At 38.5% G+C, this 18,916-nt stretch overlaps 2 protein-coding genes across 4 annotated transcripts in view; both read right to left on the bottom strand.

Moving 5' to 3' along the window:
* Positions 1 to 18,916, bottom strand: part of LOC306870239 (mucosa-associated lymphoid tissue lymphoma translocation protein 1-like) — a 1,002,100-nt gene that overhangs the window by 67,670 nt on the left and 915,514 nt on the right. The gene's annotated exons all lie outside the window — the stretch shown is intronic.
* LOC306870249 (monocarboxylate transporter 13-like) lies at positions 2,407 to 16,995 on the bottom strand (the record flags this gene model as incomplete). Of its 2 annotated transcripts, none has more annotated exons than XM_079417405.1 (4): positions 2,407 to 2,651; positions 3,983 to 4,750; positions 9,461 to 9,604; positions 9,758 to 9,959. In XM_079417405.1, the coding sequence occupies 4 exons, from the start codon at positions 9,957 to 9,959 to the stop codon at positions 2,464 to 2,466; spliced, it is 1,302 nt and encodes a 433-aa protein (XP_079273531.1). In that variant the 3' UTR covers positions 2,407 to 2,463. The 2 variants fall into 2 exon arrangements, with proteins under 2 accessions (XP_079273531.1, XP_079273532.1); XM_079417406.1 differs by lacking the exon at positions 2,407 to 2,651 and adding an exon at positions 16,854 to 16,995 and having other exon boundaries at positions 3,543 to 4,750; positions 9,758 to 9,987.

Below are 18,916 nucleotides of genomic sequence, written 5' to 3'. Positions count from 1 at the left end.
ACGACGATGACATTTTCATATTTGGGTTAACTATCCCTTTAACACAGACTAATAAACCATGTTAAATGAACTAATATGTTTAAAGGGATAGTTCACCAAAAATCTCTCATAATGTTATGTCCTGTCCCGCTTGATTTAAATTCTTCCATAGAACAAATGAACAATGGAAGAAAACCACTTAAACTTTTTTTTTCTTTTTTTTTGGAGCTTGGGACCGTTTAGTATAACTGTGTAGTAAAATATTTAGCTTTTTCCATACATTGTTAGTCCCATCATGTTTCAGAGAAAACCGACGTAAGAGGAAGTGATGACTGATTTTTTTGTTTTGTTTAACAAACACTCAAAACCTTTACATTCATTAGTAAGAGACGTGTACAAAAAAAGTGAAAATATTTATTGCATGAAACCAGATCAACAGTACAATACGCTGCGTCTCTTACTATTATACTGCCATCTAGTGAAGGAGTGAGACGATCTCTGCGTATCCTCAGTTTACCCATGTACAATACAAGCCGATGATAATCACTGGACTCACGAATTATTTTCGACAATTCTCAGTAAACGGCCACACTGTGTTTTTGGAGTGCTTTGGTTGACTACATTATAGGTAACGTGCCAGTGTTTGGTGGTGCTTACTAGACAATTTTTTTTAATATTACAGGAAAAAAAAAAAAAATATATATATGGCCTAATGGATAGGGAGTCGGACTTGTAACCTGAAGGTCATGGGTTCGAGTCTCAGGTCCGGCAGGGATTGTAGGGGGGAGTGAATAACTAACACTCTCTCCACCCTCAATACCACGACTTAGGTGAGACCCTTGAGCAAGGCACCAATCCCCAACTGCTCCCCGGGCACCGCAGCACCGCTCCGGGGTATGTTCACTACTGTGTGTACACTTGGATGGGTTAAATGCAGAGCACAAATTCCAAGTATGGGTCACCATACTTGGCCACATACCATTTCCCCCTACCCTAAAGTTCTGAACAAATGTCTGAACCAATTACCTTTATTCCACTCACAAATCCTTTTAAGCCCTGCCATTCAGAAATAAATCCGATCTGACCTAAAAATTATTTTTCTACTGCTAATAAATTTATTGCAACTCAAAGGGAACATTAAACTAAATAGTAGTTCCCCGATTGTCGCTTGCAATTAAGGCACAGTCTTGTCATCACCAGAAATTCAGACACACTGCACATAACCAGGCAAATCCATCTCTGCAAACTAAGACATGACTTACACAATAAACCAAAGTAAAACACTGCTGGTTATCTTTGGTACATGTGTTTGGGGACATTCTAACAGACTGAAATGCTATTATATTAAATAACAGGATTCCAGCATATTTGGCACATTTATATCAGAAACAAACTGTTTGACAATATAAGTAAATTAATAAAATCGTCAGATGTGAGATAAACAGTCTATCGTGTGTTTTTGTGTGTTTTTCATAAACCTGAACATTGAACAGAATTCTGGAACATGAATTCAGTGCACAACATTATTTGGCTGGCTGTTATTTTGAGGTTAAAGGTGGCAAATTCTTTGTAAAAACGCATTTGGCAGCTTTGTCCATTTAAGCAGATTTCTTCATTTCTAAGGCATCTTTGTGATTCCAAAGCTGAGTGTGTGCGTGTACACCACATATACAGAGTAGACAGGAACTGCTCGACAAACAGAGAAATGTGGTATTATACAATAAAAAAACAAGACTCATTTAAATAGTGATGTAAACCAATCCACTTCCTCGACACCTGATAAAAATAATGAACTAATCTCATGGCTTTGTTCTTTGTGGGTTTCTCAAACAATACAGCAGCCCCAAAAATTATTTGGACACTAATAAATGTAACTGCATCAGTTAAAAGTGTATGAAAACAAATTAAATTTATTTTAACACCGTACAAGTACACTTCACAGAAAGAAGTTTGTAATTTAAAAAAATACCTCAAGACTATGATAAGGATATTACTTGTTTGCAGATGCCACTTTACTTTTTTGGAGCCACTGTATGTAGCTTATATGCATATGCAATTTGTGGTATCTGCAATGCACTCAAACAGAAGAAAAAAAATAAAAATAATTCACTATTTATATTGCTTTCAGATACTGTAAAATAGTCAAACCCGAATGCTTGTTCAGTAAGTGATTATTATTTCTGCACTCTGCAGTGCTTCTTTATTTCTAACGGCACAAACAGGCTCTGAATGGCACGTTTCTTGTCATTGTTTGTGAACAATTAAGTAGCTTGAAAAGTGGCTACAAAGGTGTCACATCCTTAAACTAACATCTCTCTGTCTGGAAGTTATGTGGTGAGAGGTTGAGATAATAAAAGGCTTATAGCTTTTTTAAAAAGTAAAACATTAATAATAATAATAATAATAATAATAATAATATGGCTTTAAATAAACAAAAGTTCATATAACAAAAGTAAAACATTAGAAAATGATCTTCAGTGGCTTTTAAACATCTGCACTGTCCGCTTTTAGTATTGGATGATCTGTAGTCTCCGTGCATGAATCTGGTAGTTTGAGTTTTCTCTTCTCCACCAGCCTGTCAACAAGCACCACGAAAACCCCAGACAGGACAAGACAGAGGCCAGATAAGTAGAAACTAGCACTGAAGTCATGAGTCCAGTCCACCAGCCAGCCTGTGACACAGATACACCACAGAAACATGAGACGGGTGACAGACAAAAGACAAAACCTGCTGTTAGCGATGACTGTTATCCTCCCCACTAGAACACCATCATAAAATTGAGTCTCTTGGGAATAAAAGAACTCAAAATAATATAAAAATTTACTAGAAACTTTTTCTACAGTCCAAAAAGTAGGTTAAAGTAAAGTAAGCTGCAAAAAATGTTTTAGTTTCGCAACATTAGATCCTTTATGACAGAGATTAATGACTGTAAACATGCACACCTACATTTACACATCATTACCTACTTAGCCCGGCTCATCGTGATGTAGTAAAAGTAACGAAATAGGAGAATATACTATTTAACTAATTTAACTTTGAAATGGTTTTGGGGTTTAGAGTATGCAGCAAAATGTTGACAGAACATGAACAACATGAATATAACATTCACATTTTATCAAAAGTGTACCTACACAACACAAAGTGACAATTTGCATAAAAATCAAAGTACGTGTCTGTTTAAACCATCACATGATGAAAATATGAAAGCGGACCACTATTTAAAAAAAATAATAATAATAATATTATATTAGATTAAAGATCTAATATTAGATTCAATATTAAATATTATATTAGATTAATATTATATTAAAGAATAATATTAGACTAATTTATATGGTATTTGACAAATAGGATGCATGTAGCTAATAGTGGTGTAAATACCTGCTCTAACAATGATTCATATATATATATATATATATATATATATATATATATATATATATATATATATATATATATATATATATATATATATATATATATATATATATATATATATATATATATATATATATATATGAATATGCTAAAGACACATGAATATGGACAAAAACAGGTTTTAAAACATCTAAGAAATTATTATAAATTATTTAATTACATTTTTTCATCATGATGCATCACAATGCACAAATACATTTTTACACCTTTAGTACATAAGTGAATAAATGCTGGTTGTTCGCCCAAAAATGTCAATTCTGGCATCATTTACTCACCCTCATATCACTTCAAAATAATAATCTTCTTTAAGTATGACTTTCTATAGCTTCTTTTATGTTCCACAGAAGAAGAAAAAAAGTCATACAGGCTTGGAACGACATGAATAAATAATGGCAGAATTTACATGTTTGGGTGAACTGTCCCTTTAAGACAAATATTGTTGAATATTTTTAAAACAGAAACGTGCAGCACGTGCTTAGAAGATGTTATCGTCCATTGCTGTGGGCACTAATATAGTTATTGTTATAGTTATCTTATGCATACAAGTTAATGACACGCACTGACCTGCAGCAGGTGGACCGACAAATCCTCCAGAGCTCCGTAACAGCATGAAGAGCCCTAGAGCGCTGTCAAAGCCCTCCAGTCCAACAATATCCACAATAATTGTCACATGGATGGCCACCACGCAGCCAAACAGGAAGCCATAGAATGAGGCAAAGACCAGGATACTCCAGTAGCTGTGTGCAATGGGAAGCAGAAGCAGCACCACCCCCAGCGCAGTGACCACCATGGTCAGCAGCTGCAGGTTTCTCACGAGCCGCAGGTTAGCCAGCCACCCGCACGCTAGTCTGCCCAGCAGGTCTGCCAATGCCAGCACTGACAGAACCGAGGCCGCCCAGTACTGCTCCATGCCCAAACTGTTGGCATAGGGCACCAGAAACAGAGGTGGGATGAAGAAACCCGCCGCCGCTAAGATGGCAAACACAATATATAGCAGCAGCTCAGGCCTCTGCAAAAGGGACCACTGGAAAGTGCCTTTTTTTGATGTCCTGCTTTCTTCCAGCACTGGTTTGTCTTGGATAGAGGTTTGTGCAGCTGGGAGGGGTTTCATCAGAGCACCACACACACACAGATTCAGCTGAAGACCACCTATGATGAGTAGAGCCCCCTGCCAAGAATAGCTGTCAATAAGCCACTGGAAAAATGGGCTGAATCCCATGGCAAAGACACACTCTCCAGAACTAGCGATAGCATAGGCAATGGGACGCCAGCGTCTGAAATAATGGCTGACCATACTGTTAGCTGGTATCCAAGAAAATGAGACGCCAAGTCCTAGATCACAAAAAATAAAAGGTTAAATAATCACTAGACAAATATGGAGGACTAGAAGTGCCACCAAATTAAGGAATCAATAATCAAAGTATGAATTAAAAACTAAAAATGAGCACTACCAATAAAACGTTTGGAGTTGGCTCTTATGATCACAAAGACTGCATTTATTTGATCAAAATACAGTAAAACGGTAATATTGTAAAATATTATTACAATTGAAAATAATAATTTTGTAATACACCATGTAATACGTAATAATTTGTAATATATTTTACAATAATTTATTCCTATGCTGCCATAGTTGAATTTTACACACACACACACACACACACACACACACACACACACACACACACACACACACACAATGTTGGGATGTTTTTTTAAATTTGAATAAAATTAAAACTAAAAGACTTCCAAATCACATGAGCCAATATTTTATTCACAATAGAACAGAATATAAAGATTTAAACTGAGAACTTTTACACTTTTATCCACTAAATGAGCTCATTTCAAATTTGTTGCCTGCTACAGGTCTCAAAAAAGTTGACATGGGGGAAACAAAGGGCTGAAAAAGCAAGATTCAGCTGGGAGAACATCTAGCAACTAATCAAGTTAATTGACATCAGGTCTGTAACACGATTAGCTATAAAAGGGATGTCTTAGAGAGGCAGAGTCTCTCAAGTAAAGATGGGCAGAGGCTCTCCAATCTGTGAAAGTGTGTAAAAAGATTGTGGAATACTTTAAAAACAATGTTCCTCAACGTCAAATTGCAAAGGCTTTGTAAATCTCATCATCTACAGTGCATAACATCATCAAAAGATTCAGAGAAACTGGAGAAATCTCTGCGAGTAAGGGACAAGGCCGAAGACCTTTGTTGGATGCCCGTGGTCGTCAGGCCTTCAGACGAAACTGCATCACTCATCAGCATGATTTTGTTATTGACATTACTAAATGGGCCCAGGAATACTCCTAGAAACCACTGTTGGTAAACACAGTCATCCGTGCCATCTGCAGATGCCAACTAAAGCTCTATCATGCAAAAAGGAAGCCATATGTGAACATGGTCCAGAAGCGTCGTTGTGTCCTGTGGGCCAAGGCTCATTTAAAATGGACTGTTTCAAAGTGGAAAAGTGTTCTATGGTCAGACGAGTCCAAATTTGACATTCTTATTGGAAATCATGGACGCCATGTCCTCCGGACTAAAGAGGAGGGAGACCTTCCAGCGTGTTATCAGCGTTCAGTTCAAAAGCCAGCATCTCTGATGGTATGGGGGGTGCATAAGTGCATACGGTATGGGCAGCTTGCATGTTTTGGAAGGCACTATGAATGCTGAAAGGTATATAAACGTTTTAGAGCAACATATGTTCCCCTCTAGATGACGTCTATTTCAGGGAAGGCCTTGTGTATTTCAGCAGGACAATGCAAAACCACATACTGCAGCCATTACAACAGCATGGCTTCATAGTAGAAGAGTCCGGGTACTGAGTTGGCCTGTCTGCAGTCCAGGGGTCTCTTATTTTCAATCAATTTTCCACGCACATATCTGGATGTATAAAAAATAAACTTGGCGTCAAGTTTATTTTCGTAAACGAATACTAAAACTAAGATGAAAACGATTGATGAAAAAACTATTTCGTAAACTGCAATAAAATGCAAATGTCAAAATATTTGAAAAACTAAAATGAAACGAAACTAACAACAGTTATTGAAAAACGAACTGAAATAAAATTATTAACAAAAAATAATCGTTTTCGTAATCATTACGTTCTCACCCCTTGGCTGAAAAATATATGAGCTGTGTGGTGGTTTAGGGAAATACCTGTAAATGGCGTGTTACATTAAACACGTGTTACATGGATGGGAACGTGCATGGAAATTATATGCAGATGAGGTTATGCATAGTAAAACTAGGTGTTGTAAGCTCCATATATGGTGATTTCTGGGAGGAGTCGGGGTTGAGATGCACGTATACACAATTTTCCCCTGACTGGAATTTATAAAGGGATTTTTGCGCAGGTTCTGGCGTACGCATGGTCCTATAAATCTGAAAAAATTAACGCGTACACAAAATCTAGCTTTTGTGCGTACGTACACTTTTAGGATGAAATCTACGGAGAGTTTTATAAATGAGACCCCAGATCTTTCATCTATAGAGAACATTTGGCTCATCAGTCATCATTAAACGAAAAATACATCAAAGACGACCACAAACTCTTCAGCAGTTGGAAACATATCAGGCAAGAACGGGACCAAATTCCAACACCAAAACTCCAGAGACTCAACCTCGATGCCCAGACATCTTCAAACTGTTTTGAAAAGAAGAGAGATGCTACACCATGGTAAACATGCCCCCGTCCCAACTAATTTGAGACCTGTAGCAGGCATCAAATTTGAAATGAGCTTATTTCGTGCATAAAATTACTCAGTTTAAACATTTGTTATGTTCTCTATGTTCTATTGCAGGGCTGCACGATTATGACAAAAATCATCATTATCGATTATTCCCTTGAGATTGTAATTGCGATTATTAATAACGATTTTGAACAGATTTATGCCATTGTTTTTATATAAAATATATATTAAAAAAAGTGAAAACTATATATTTAATTTACAATTAAACAGATGAAACTTCAAATTACAGTAACATTTTACAGTACCATTTATATTATCAGGGCTCCAGACCAACATTGGAGAGCAGTGGCAACAGCTCCTGATTTGGTAGCACTGAACATGTAATATTACAAGTTTTGTCTCTTAGAAATACACATTACAACAGGAGCTTGAGCTCAGAGTAGCAGGAGCTTGAGTTGGAATGCAGATGTATATTTGACAGTACCATTGTGAAAACTGTAACAGCCTCATCTTTTATACATAACCAAAAGTACAGCACCTCATTACCATGGTAAAAAAGTAGCCTAACTATATGGTTTCTATGGAGTTTGCATTGAAGAACAGTAGCCTAAAGACATTCAGTCAATTACAAATCCACATCAACTGATAGAATAATTAACAATGTACTTATATTCCATTACTCCTTTAACATATTTAGTATATTAATAATACTCAATATGAATACCCTACTTTTCTGCCACCTTACCATTGTTACGGTTACTACAGTAAAACTATGGTAAATGTGTGCGATTTGTGGATTGAAATGTCTTCTAACTGGATCGTTGTTGCACTGTTTCTGCATCAGTGTTGATGAGAATAACAGCTCCGATTTATTTGGCTTTAAACCAGTTAAAATTAAAGATACGTGATTTGTTCTGGAGAACTCTACGCTGAACTCGAGTGCTTCTTACTGGATTTCACAGCGTTGTTTAGCGCGTGATCGTGACTGGTGATAAACGCATACGCTGTAAACTCGCGAGGCGAGCGGATAAAAAGGTCCGTGTGGTGCGTGGTTCAAACGAGTACCTATCTATCATGCACAACAGAGTGACGAGTTAGACAAAATGTCTTTTATCCAGTGTGTTTGAGTTTGTTAAACCCCGCACTGCAAACACCTCTTAAGCACACAGAATAATGCAAGTAGGCATTTTTAATTATTTATTTTCGTAATGGCGGGTTTGAACGATTATGTAATCGTGGCATCCATAATTGTAATCGCGATTCGACCTATTCTATTGTAAATAAAATATTGGCTCATGTGATTTGAAAGCGTTTTAGTTTTCATTTTATTCAAATTTAAAGGGATAGTTCACCCAAAAATGAAATTTTCAGAGGTAAAAAATTATGTAAATACTGTTCAGTTTCTCGCACAAACCGATCGTTTTGTGTTTTAGGACATCAAAAAGCAATGTATCGTCACCAGCTGCAGGGTTTAATTTTAATTTGTCTGTGCACATTTTTTTTTTTTTTTTCACTCTCAATTGGTGCCCATTGACTGGCATTATATAACTGACAGACTGCAACGGTTTGAGTTAAAAATCTTTGTTTGTGTTCTACTGAAGAAACAAAGTCACCTACATCTTGGATGCCCTGGGGATAAGCAGATAAACATCAAATTTATATCACTTTAAAAAAACGTCCCAACATTTCTGGAATTCGGGTAGCAGAACACTAGTATTTTTGCCAGCTAAAAATGGTTTTAAGTCCGTTATTTCTATCTTTTGCTGTAGTGTGTCAGTAGGAAATATCAGTTTACATTTGCAAACATTCATTTTGCCATTAATTGTAATAATCCAGTGAGATTTGTGTTTGCACAAGGAGTCTCCACACAGAGATCTGATCTGATCATCATCCAGTCTGTCTGGTATGAAAGCAAGAAACAGAACTGAGACAGACTAAATCCAGAAGAACTGTGGCAACGTCTCCAAGATGCTTTCAGAAACCTACCTGCAAAGTTCCCTGAAAAACTATGCAGAGAGCACCTAGGGCAAAAGCTGCTTTAAACCCAAAGGATGCTCACACATGTTGATTTAATTTAGTTGTTAGAATTTAATTGATAAAGAAAATCTATTTATGACATTATTTTTGACAGCATCCTCATTTTACAGCATTTCTACCATTTAAATAAATATTTTTACTATCTAAAATACCTGTTTTCTATTTGAATATATTTTAAAATGTAATTTATTCCTGTGATTTTAAAGCTGAATTTTAAGATTTTCGTGCCCATGTATTACAAAAAAAATCTTGTATTAGTTAAAAAGAGTATTGTGTGCTGCAATTCAGTATCGCATAATTATTGAAAACTAAACTTACCTTGGAGTACACCAACAGACAGATACATCCAAGGCAGGCTGAGGCCCAAAGAGGCGATAATCATTCCTGAAGCAGCCAGAAGCCCTCCGACCACGATGACAGTGCGCTGGGACAGGTGCATACTGAGAGCACTGGCCAGAGGGGCTAAACAGATGAGAAAAACATGTCTTGTTACGCAGGTCTGGTGTCATCATTAAATGTCAGTTTCAGACAATTTGTTATACCTGTTCTGAGAGTATTCATATGGTTTCTGTTTATAACTATTTGAAAAAGGCAGAACATAAAATCCTTCCTCACCTCCCAAATGAAACACAGCAATAGTGGTTGAGGTCACCCATGAGGTAGTACTGTTAAGGACATCGTAGTGACTTTGGATTTCGAGGAAAAACAGGCCAAAGTTTTTAAGAACAGCAGCAGTGAGGCCCATGATGAAGAAGGCTGAGGTGACCACGACCCAGCCATAGCCGTCATCCGGTGGGTCGCTCAAGTACCTCTCCATGCTGAATCCGCCAGTCGGTTCTCACCTTCTGTAAATATTTTCACAGAATTTCAACATTATGGTATGTAACTCTATTTCAGTGTTATTTTAGTATTATTTATATACTGCTATAGTATTTGCTCATATTTAGAATGAGCTTTTCTTTATCTTTTTTCTGTTTTCATTTTCGAGTTATAATAATTTTATGTGCTTGTGCAGCTTTATATTTTTACATTAACATTTCTGTTCAGGTTTATTTTTATTTGACATTTTGTTATAGGAATTTAACCACTGATCTATCTATAATACAAATCCGTGACTTCATTCAAAAAATTACTTAAATTTGATTTTAATTCGGTTAGTTGCCAAGGCAATATTCAAATGTTTGGGGAAATGATATTACACAGCGCCTGAAAGTAGTTCTCAGCTATATCATAACTCATTACCTAGCTGGGGACTACTTTCAGGCGCTGCGTAATATCATTGCGCCTGCTTCACCCATGGTACGGCAGCAAAGTTCCTTGATTATTACGCCAGATTGAGAGTATAGTTCCTAGCCATAACGGCCTAGAAAATCGCAACATTTTCCGTCAGTCTTCGTACACGATGCAACTACAGAAGAGTTAAGGAAAAATAGGAAAAATATCAAAACTCTTTGGTCATTTTTGAGCGAGCTGCTAATGGTCGAATTCGATTCAATGATCTATGCTAAGCTATGCTAAAAGTGCTACCGCCAGACCCGGAGATCGGCTGAATGGATTCGAAAAAGGTAAAACGAAGTGAAGTGACATTCAGCCAAGTATGGTGACCCATACTCGGCAATAAGTACTCGGAATTCGTGCTCTGCATTTAACCCATCCAACGTGCACACACACAGCAGTGAACACACACCCGGAGCAGTGGGCAGCCATTTATGCTGCAGCGCCCGGGGAGCAGTTGGGGGTTCGGTGCCTTGCTCAAGGGCACCTCAGTCGTGGTATTGAGGGTGGAGAGAGTGCTGGACATTCACTCCCCCCACCTACAATTCCTGCCGGCCGGAGACTCGAACCCGCAACCTTCGGATTACAAGTCCGACTCTCTAACCATTAGGCCACGACTTCCCCTTGGGGAGTTGTAAAATGAGCCTATTTCCAAAAAAAGTGGAGTGTTCCTTTAACTTAAAGTGACATCCATCAGTTAATATGTAAAGTCTGTTTATGAAGTATTTACATAGACGTTCAATGTGGAAGAGCTTAAAGAGAGCACACTGGGTTGGAGCAGCAACAATTTAATATATTTAATATTTATTAAAATGACAGGATTTTGCTAAATAAATAGTCTAGGTCATGTATTAAGTTCATACATATTTTAATATGAACAGCTATTATTAACAATATCTATAAAATTATACTTTTTCTTATTGATGTCACACTGAAGTTGTGTGATTTTCATAGTAGTGCACCCTGTAAGCTCACCTTAAAATATGAAATCTTTAAAAATCTTTAAAAATTACAGCACTGTAAAACCACAGACCAGCAATAAACTGTCAATTTATAATATTATGGATGTAAAAGTACAAGTCAGTAAAGCCTGTGAAGTAATATGTTAGCGTAGCACACAATCTTATACAGCTAGTCAGCTAACTGTGTTCTGTAGCATCTGTGCTATGTTACTAAAACTATCTTTTGAATCTAAAGTAACTATTTCCCACATCCAAGTTCCAGGTTATAATAAGTCTGAACATTAATCTCTTAAATTTTACAATAAGTAGTGAAACTTACCCAAAATAAAGGCTTAAAAAAAAAAAAAAAAAAAAAACGCATTTAAGGGGCTCCTCTTTTGGTGAAAGTTTTCAGACAGCTTTCAAAATGGCCGCCAGACAGTGTGAACACATGGAGACCCATATCATAGTGCAATGATATGATTGACTTGAAATTATAGGAGGTATATAGTAACAAACACATCAATTGGTTAAAACATCAAGTAGGATAATAAATAATTTTTTGTTTTTATAATCTGATCTCAAAAATGGAAGTGTGCTTAATGGGTACGTTTACCTTTATCTTAATTTTAACTGCTAAACACTATCAACACCTATCAACTCTTTGAAACAGCACCAAGAAGCACAAGCAGTAACCAAAGACAGACCTAACAAGAACAACTGCTGATGGAAATTCGTAGCAAGTGCCAAAAATCACAAGAGCTTGTGCGTCAACAACATGACCCACAATGCCACTCCTCTACCCAGCCCTGCTTGATGTGATCATGGACTAAGTCAGTCCTTCACTGCCATTGACTCCACGCCACTAGCAGCAGACAAACATACTTAAAAAAAAAAAAAAAAAAAAAACGCATTTAAGGGGCTCCTCTTTTGGTGAAAGTTTTCAGACAGCTTTCAAAATGGCCGCCAGACAGTGTGAACACATGGAGACCCATATCATAGTGCAATGATCTGATTGACTTGAAATTATAGGAGGTATATAGTAACAAACACATCAATTGGTTAAAACATCAAGTAGGATAATAAATAATTTTTTGTTTTTATAATCTGATCTCAAAAATGGAAGTGTGCTTAATGGGTACGTTTACCTTTATCTTAATTTTAACTGCTAAACACTATCAACACCTATCAACTCTTTGAAACAGCACCAAGAAGCACAAGCAGTAACCAAAGACAGACCTAACAAGAACAACTGCTGATGGAAATTCGTAGCAAGTGCCAAAAATCACAAGAGCTTGAGAGTCAACAACATGACCCACAATGCCACTCCTCTACCCAGCCCTGCTTGATGTGATCATGGACTAAGTCAGTCCTTCACTGCCATTGACTCCACGCCACTAGCAGCAGACAAACATACTCATGTTTCAGCATAGTTCATGAAAGCTTTGTCCTTGACTTGTTCTCTCACCCATATTACACAGCTTGATGCATTAAAGAAACTAACAAGCTGTCAGCAGCCTGCAAACACATACAGAACCGCCTGATGTCCAAATAAAAGGTTACTTTATATCATTCAAATTTAATCCTTTCATGAGGTGGGAATGTGACCATTTTCACTTTTCAAAACAATTTGCTTCCCTGCTGACAGAATCGCAGTCCTTTAATCCGCTCAGTTCTACTACTGTATGGATCTGTGTTAAAGTGAAAATGAAGTGAGTGACATACGGCCAAGTATGGTGACCCATACTCTGAATTCGTGCTCTGCATTTATCCCATCCAAAGTGCGCACACACACACACACACACACACACACACACACACACACACACACACACACACACACACACACACACACACACACACACACACACACACACACACACACACACACACACACACACACACACACACACACACACACACACACACACACACACACACACAGTGAACACACACACACACACACACACACACACAGTGAACACACACACACACACACACACACACACACAGTGAACACACACACACACACACACACACACACACACACACACACACACTGTGAACACACACACACACACTGTGAACACACACACACACACACACACACACACACACACACACACACTGTGAACACACACACACACACACACGTGAACACACGTGAACACACACACACACACACACACACACTGTGAACACACACACGTGAACACACACACACACACTGTGAACACACACACACACACACACAGTCAACACACACACACACACACACACACACACACACACGTGAACACACACACGTGAACACACACACGTGAACACACACACACACACACACACACACACACACACACACACTGTGAACACACACACACACACACACACACACACACACACACACACACACACACACACAGTGAACACACACACACACACACACACACAGTGAACACACACACACACACACACAGTGAACACACACACAAACACACACACACACACACACACACACACACTGTGAACACACACACACTGTGAACACACACACTGTGAACACACACACACACAGTGAACACACACACACACAGTGAACACACACACACAGTGAACACACACACACAGTGAACACACACACACAGTGAACACACACACACAGTGAACACACACACACACACACACACACACACACACACACACACAGTGAACACACACACAGTGAACACACACACAGTGAACACACACACACACACACACACACACACACTGTGAACACACACACACACACTCACACGTGAACACACACACGGTGAACACACACACACACACACGGTGAACACACACACACACACACTGTGAACACACACACAGTGAACACACACACTCACGGTGAACACACACACACACGGTGAACACACACACACACGGTGAACACACACACACACGGTGAACACACACACACACACACACACACACACACACACACACACACACACACACACACACACACACACACACACACACACACACACACACACACACACACACACACACACACACACACACACACACACACACAGTGAACACACACACAAACACACACACACACACACACACACTGTGAACACACACACACACACTGTGAACACACACACACACACACACACACACACACACACACTGTGAACACACACACACACACACACACACACACACGTGAACACACGTGAACACACACACACACACACACACACACTGTGAACACACACACGTGAACACACACACTGTGAACACACACACACACTGTGAACACACACACACACGGTGAACACACACACACGGTGAACACACACACACACACACACACACACACACACACACACACACACACACACACACACACACACACACACACTGTGAACACACACACTGTGAACACACACACTGTGAACACACACACTGTGAACACACACACACACAGTGAACACACACACACAGTGAACACACACACACACACACACACACACACACACACACACACACACACACACTGTGAACACACACACAGTGAACACACACACAGTGAACACACACACACACACACACACACACACACACACACACTGTGAACACACACACACACACACACACACACACGAACACACACACACGGTGAACACACACACACACGGTGAACACACACACACACGGTGAACACACACACACACGGTGAACACACACACACACGGTGAACACACACACACACACACAGTGAACACACACACACACACACAGTGAACACACACACACACACACAGTGAACACACACACACACACACACTGTGAACACACACACTGTGAACACACACACTGTGAACACACACACGGTGAACACACACACACACGGTGAACACACACACACACGGTGAACACACACACACACGGTGAACACACACACACACGGTGAACACACACACACACGGTGAACACACACACACACGGTGAACACACACACACACGGTGAACACACACACACACGGTGAACACACACACACTGTGAACACACACACACACACTGTGAACACACACACACACACTGTGAACACACACACACACACTGTGAACACACACACACACACACTGTGAACACACACACACACACACTGTGAACACACACACTGTGAACACACACACTGTGAACACACACACTGTGAACACACACACTGTGAACACACACACTGTGAACACACACACTGTGAACACACACACTGTGAACACACACCCGGAGCAGTGGGCAGCCGTTTACGCTGCGGGGGTTCGGTGCCTTGCTCAAGGGCGCCTCAGTCATGGTATTGAGGGTGGAGAGAGAGCTGTACAATGCTGTGTTAATGCAGACTCTTGACAGTATCTATAGGTTTGGGTGTAAAGAGTAAATACAGGCACTCCTGAGGATTAAGGGCAAAAGCTCCATGTTTCATCATGTGTCTGCTCTGCACTATTGTTGTGTCAGGAACCTGTCTGCATCAGCATCTAGTTGTTGCTGCAGGTTGAATCACTGTCTTCTATCGAATACGGACTCATAAAACTAGTAAAAGTGTTTAGCAACTCCATTTTCCATACAGAACAATTACGTAGCATTCGCAGAATAATGACAATTAAATCAGGCAATAAACAGTTCAATTCTGTTTAATAAACAGCAGTAATTTTCAGTTTAAAGAATAACTGCCAATTTTTATTGTTAAATCACTTAAATGCAAACAATTTTTGTATTTACAAGTGCACTGGTATTGGAAATAATATCTAATCATATGTTCCATTAAATATATTACAGGACACAAAGTTAACTTAATTTAAAATTACAATAATTTTCTTTTTGCTATAGCTGTTGGGTAAACAAGTGGACAATAAAAAAACACTGAAATTCATTGTGTTATTTTATTAGTTTTAGGCCCATATATTTTGTATTATTTTTTTATTATTTTAGTAGGTAACTATCTAACTATCTAGGTATAAACTATCTAGTCTAAATGAAACATGTTTCCTTGGCATTTAGCTTAAAAAAAAAGAATAAACCCTCTAAGGTTTTCCTATATTTGATTTTTTAAAATAGTTTTATACCTATAACCCTGACTCAGACCTATAGACCTAATGAAGGTAGATTATATCTGAAAGAAGTTGTTCTCAGGACAAGAGCATTTTTCGCGAATATCAAGGACGTGTGCTATCATACAGAAACGGACATTTACAAATAAACCCAAATATTCATTAGATTAAAATGTGTGACAACAAGCCCCAGTTCTCTATATATTCTGCATATGGTATGTACTGTATTTTATATCTTACCACAGTGTTTGTGAACTCGGTTGATCGTTTTTCGGCTGCTTTGCTAGATAATTCTCTATTAAAGATTAATGATGCATGTAGGCTACTTTCGGTGTTTTAAAATAAAATCCTGCTCTACGTCCTACGTCTATGTTTGGGAAATTACTTACACCAGAGGTGCGACCAGCCTGTTCTCTCGTCCTATCCTCGGTCAGGTCCTGCAAACGTTGTTCATCGCAGGATGCAGCATAACATTTGAAGCAGTGCGAGGAGTCCGCTGACCAAAGCTGTATTTATGAACTCTCACGACGCTGGCCACACCCCTTCCGACCTCCTGCCCCACACGCGTCTATATGGCAAGCCACATGCACATTTATTCCTTTAACAGTAAGCTTCTAAGAAGTCTCGGTGTACTAGTGTCAGTGTCGTTCACTGCGTCCCTGGCACCAATATATTAATCATTCATGAAATATTCAGCACAGTCAGGCCAAATGAGGTTATGGAGATAAATTTTAGGATGAGGATTTCTGGTAGCATTATGGCACACCATGAATGTAGGCCCATTAGCACCATATACTGCTTGCTTTTTGAATCTGATCAAGTGCTTGGACCCAAAAATGATGGACTTAAAGCAGATTAAGCAGCAGCTTTCACTATGGACAAATCCCGTCCTTTTTTTTCTTCTCATTGGAGAAACCATTTTGCTCGGCTATACGTCACAATAATACGGTGGCCGAGAGAGCTCAATGCGCTGCAATTAAGAAAACAACTTTGCAAATTTGACAACACACACGCTGCAAATGCTCACAACACAAATAAAGAAACGAACTGCAAATACAACACAACCAAAGAAACGCGCTGCAAATACAATTCTTTATTTGGTTGTGTTGTGAGCATTTGCACCACCTGCTGTCAAATTGATGAAAATGTTTCCTTGATTTGCTGGTGGTTTTTCTATTTGCATGTGTTTTCTGAAGATGCAGCGCGTTGAGTTCTCTCGGCCACCGTACAATAAGGAAGAAATTACAATCACAAATTCTAAATCACTAATTTTTATTTCTGTTATAAATGATTCCTTCAAACTAAGAAAGATTTCTCCATTATCGTGTTTTTTTTGTTTTCTGTGACCTGTTCTGGATCAAATCCCGAGACCAGCGTTATTGTCATGGTATCTCGGTTCATGTTTTTATATTCACTGCCATTACTTTTCCTACAGACAGTCATGAACATGGCAGATGAGTGGAAAAGTCACGTGAATGTAAAAGATGAATACTACACTTTTAGTTTTAAGGAATAAAAGACTTGCCATATTTCATTCTCTCACGCATTTTCTCATTACTGATTACATTGATGTATATACAACAACAATAATTAAATGCCACTACAGCCACTTAAATGGGGTGTAAAAGAAAACGTTTTGCATTAAACATGCATTTGTGTCTATTCCTTAATATAGCATAATGCAATATCCTTTAAATCACACCTTATTAACATGGAAAAGTGTGACTGATGTAAGACTAACCACCCAAACCTGCTCAATAAACCCTTAAAGAATGTTGCAATATAAATTCCACACCTATTTCTTTTAAACATCAGCCAGTTGCTGTTGAAGAGATTCAAACTGTGAATCAACCCTCATGTAAACATTTGTTATAATCTCTAGCTGTATAACGTACAAATGTACAATGTGAATTAGCTGATAAGAAGTCATGCATTGTACAGTACACACTAATAGAGCAAATTAATAACAGCACATCAACAATACATTTAGACGTCTGCGCTGTTCTGATTCTGAACTGCATTAGAATGATTACACTGCCAGCATATAAAACGTAGACAATGGGATCTGAGCTGAGCTTGTTTTAGGCTCAAAATATGTATGTTTAATAGTAACTGGCATCATACTCCAACTCAAGCTTGTTATTTTTTAAGCAAACCGAATTATGACAGGTGGAAATGCATTCACATTTGAGTCATTCTATATCTGTTCTAAAGTGATTCAAAATAAGACACAATGTGAATGCCAAAATGACGTCGATATGGATCAGAAGACGCACACCACGTCGTTTCACTACAACATAGGAAATAATATATTTCCTTCTTATCCTGTACAAATACAAATCATAGGTTCTAATTAGTAATAAAAATAAAATAAAAAAAAGTCTGTTTGAGGCCAAAAAACAGGACATGGAAATAAAATTATACAGCATATCCACAGAATCCCTCAAAGATT

Source organism: Barbus barbus (genome assembly GCF_936440315.1).
Source record: "Barbus barbus genome assembly, chromosome: 5".
Lineage (NCBI taxonomy): Eukaryota > Metazoa > Chordata > Actinopteri > Cypriniformes > Cyprinidae > Barbus > Barbus barbus.
The sequence above is the reverse complement of the archived record's forward strand: the minus strand, read 5'-3'. Positions and strand labels throughout refer to the sequence as shown.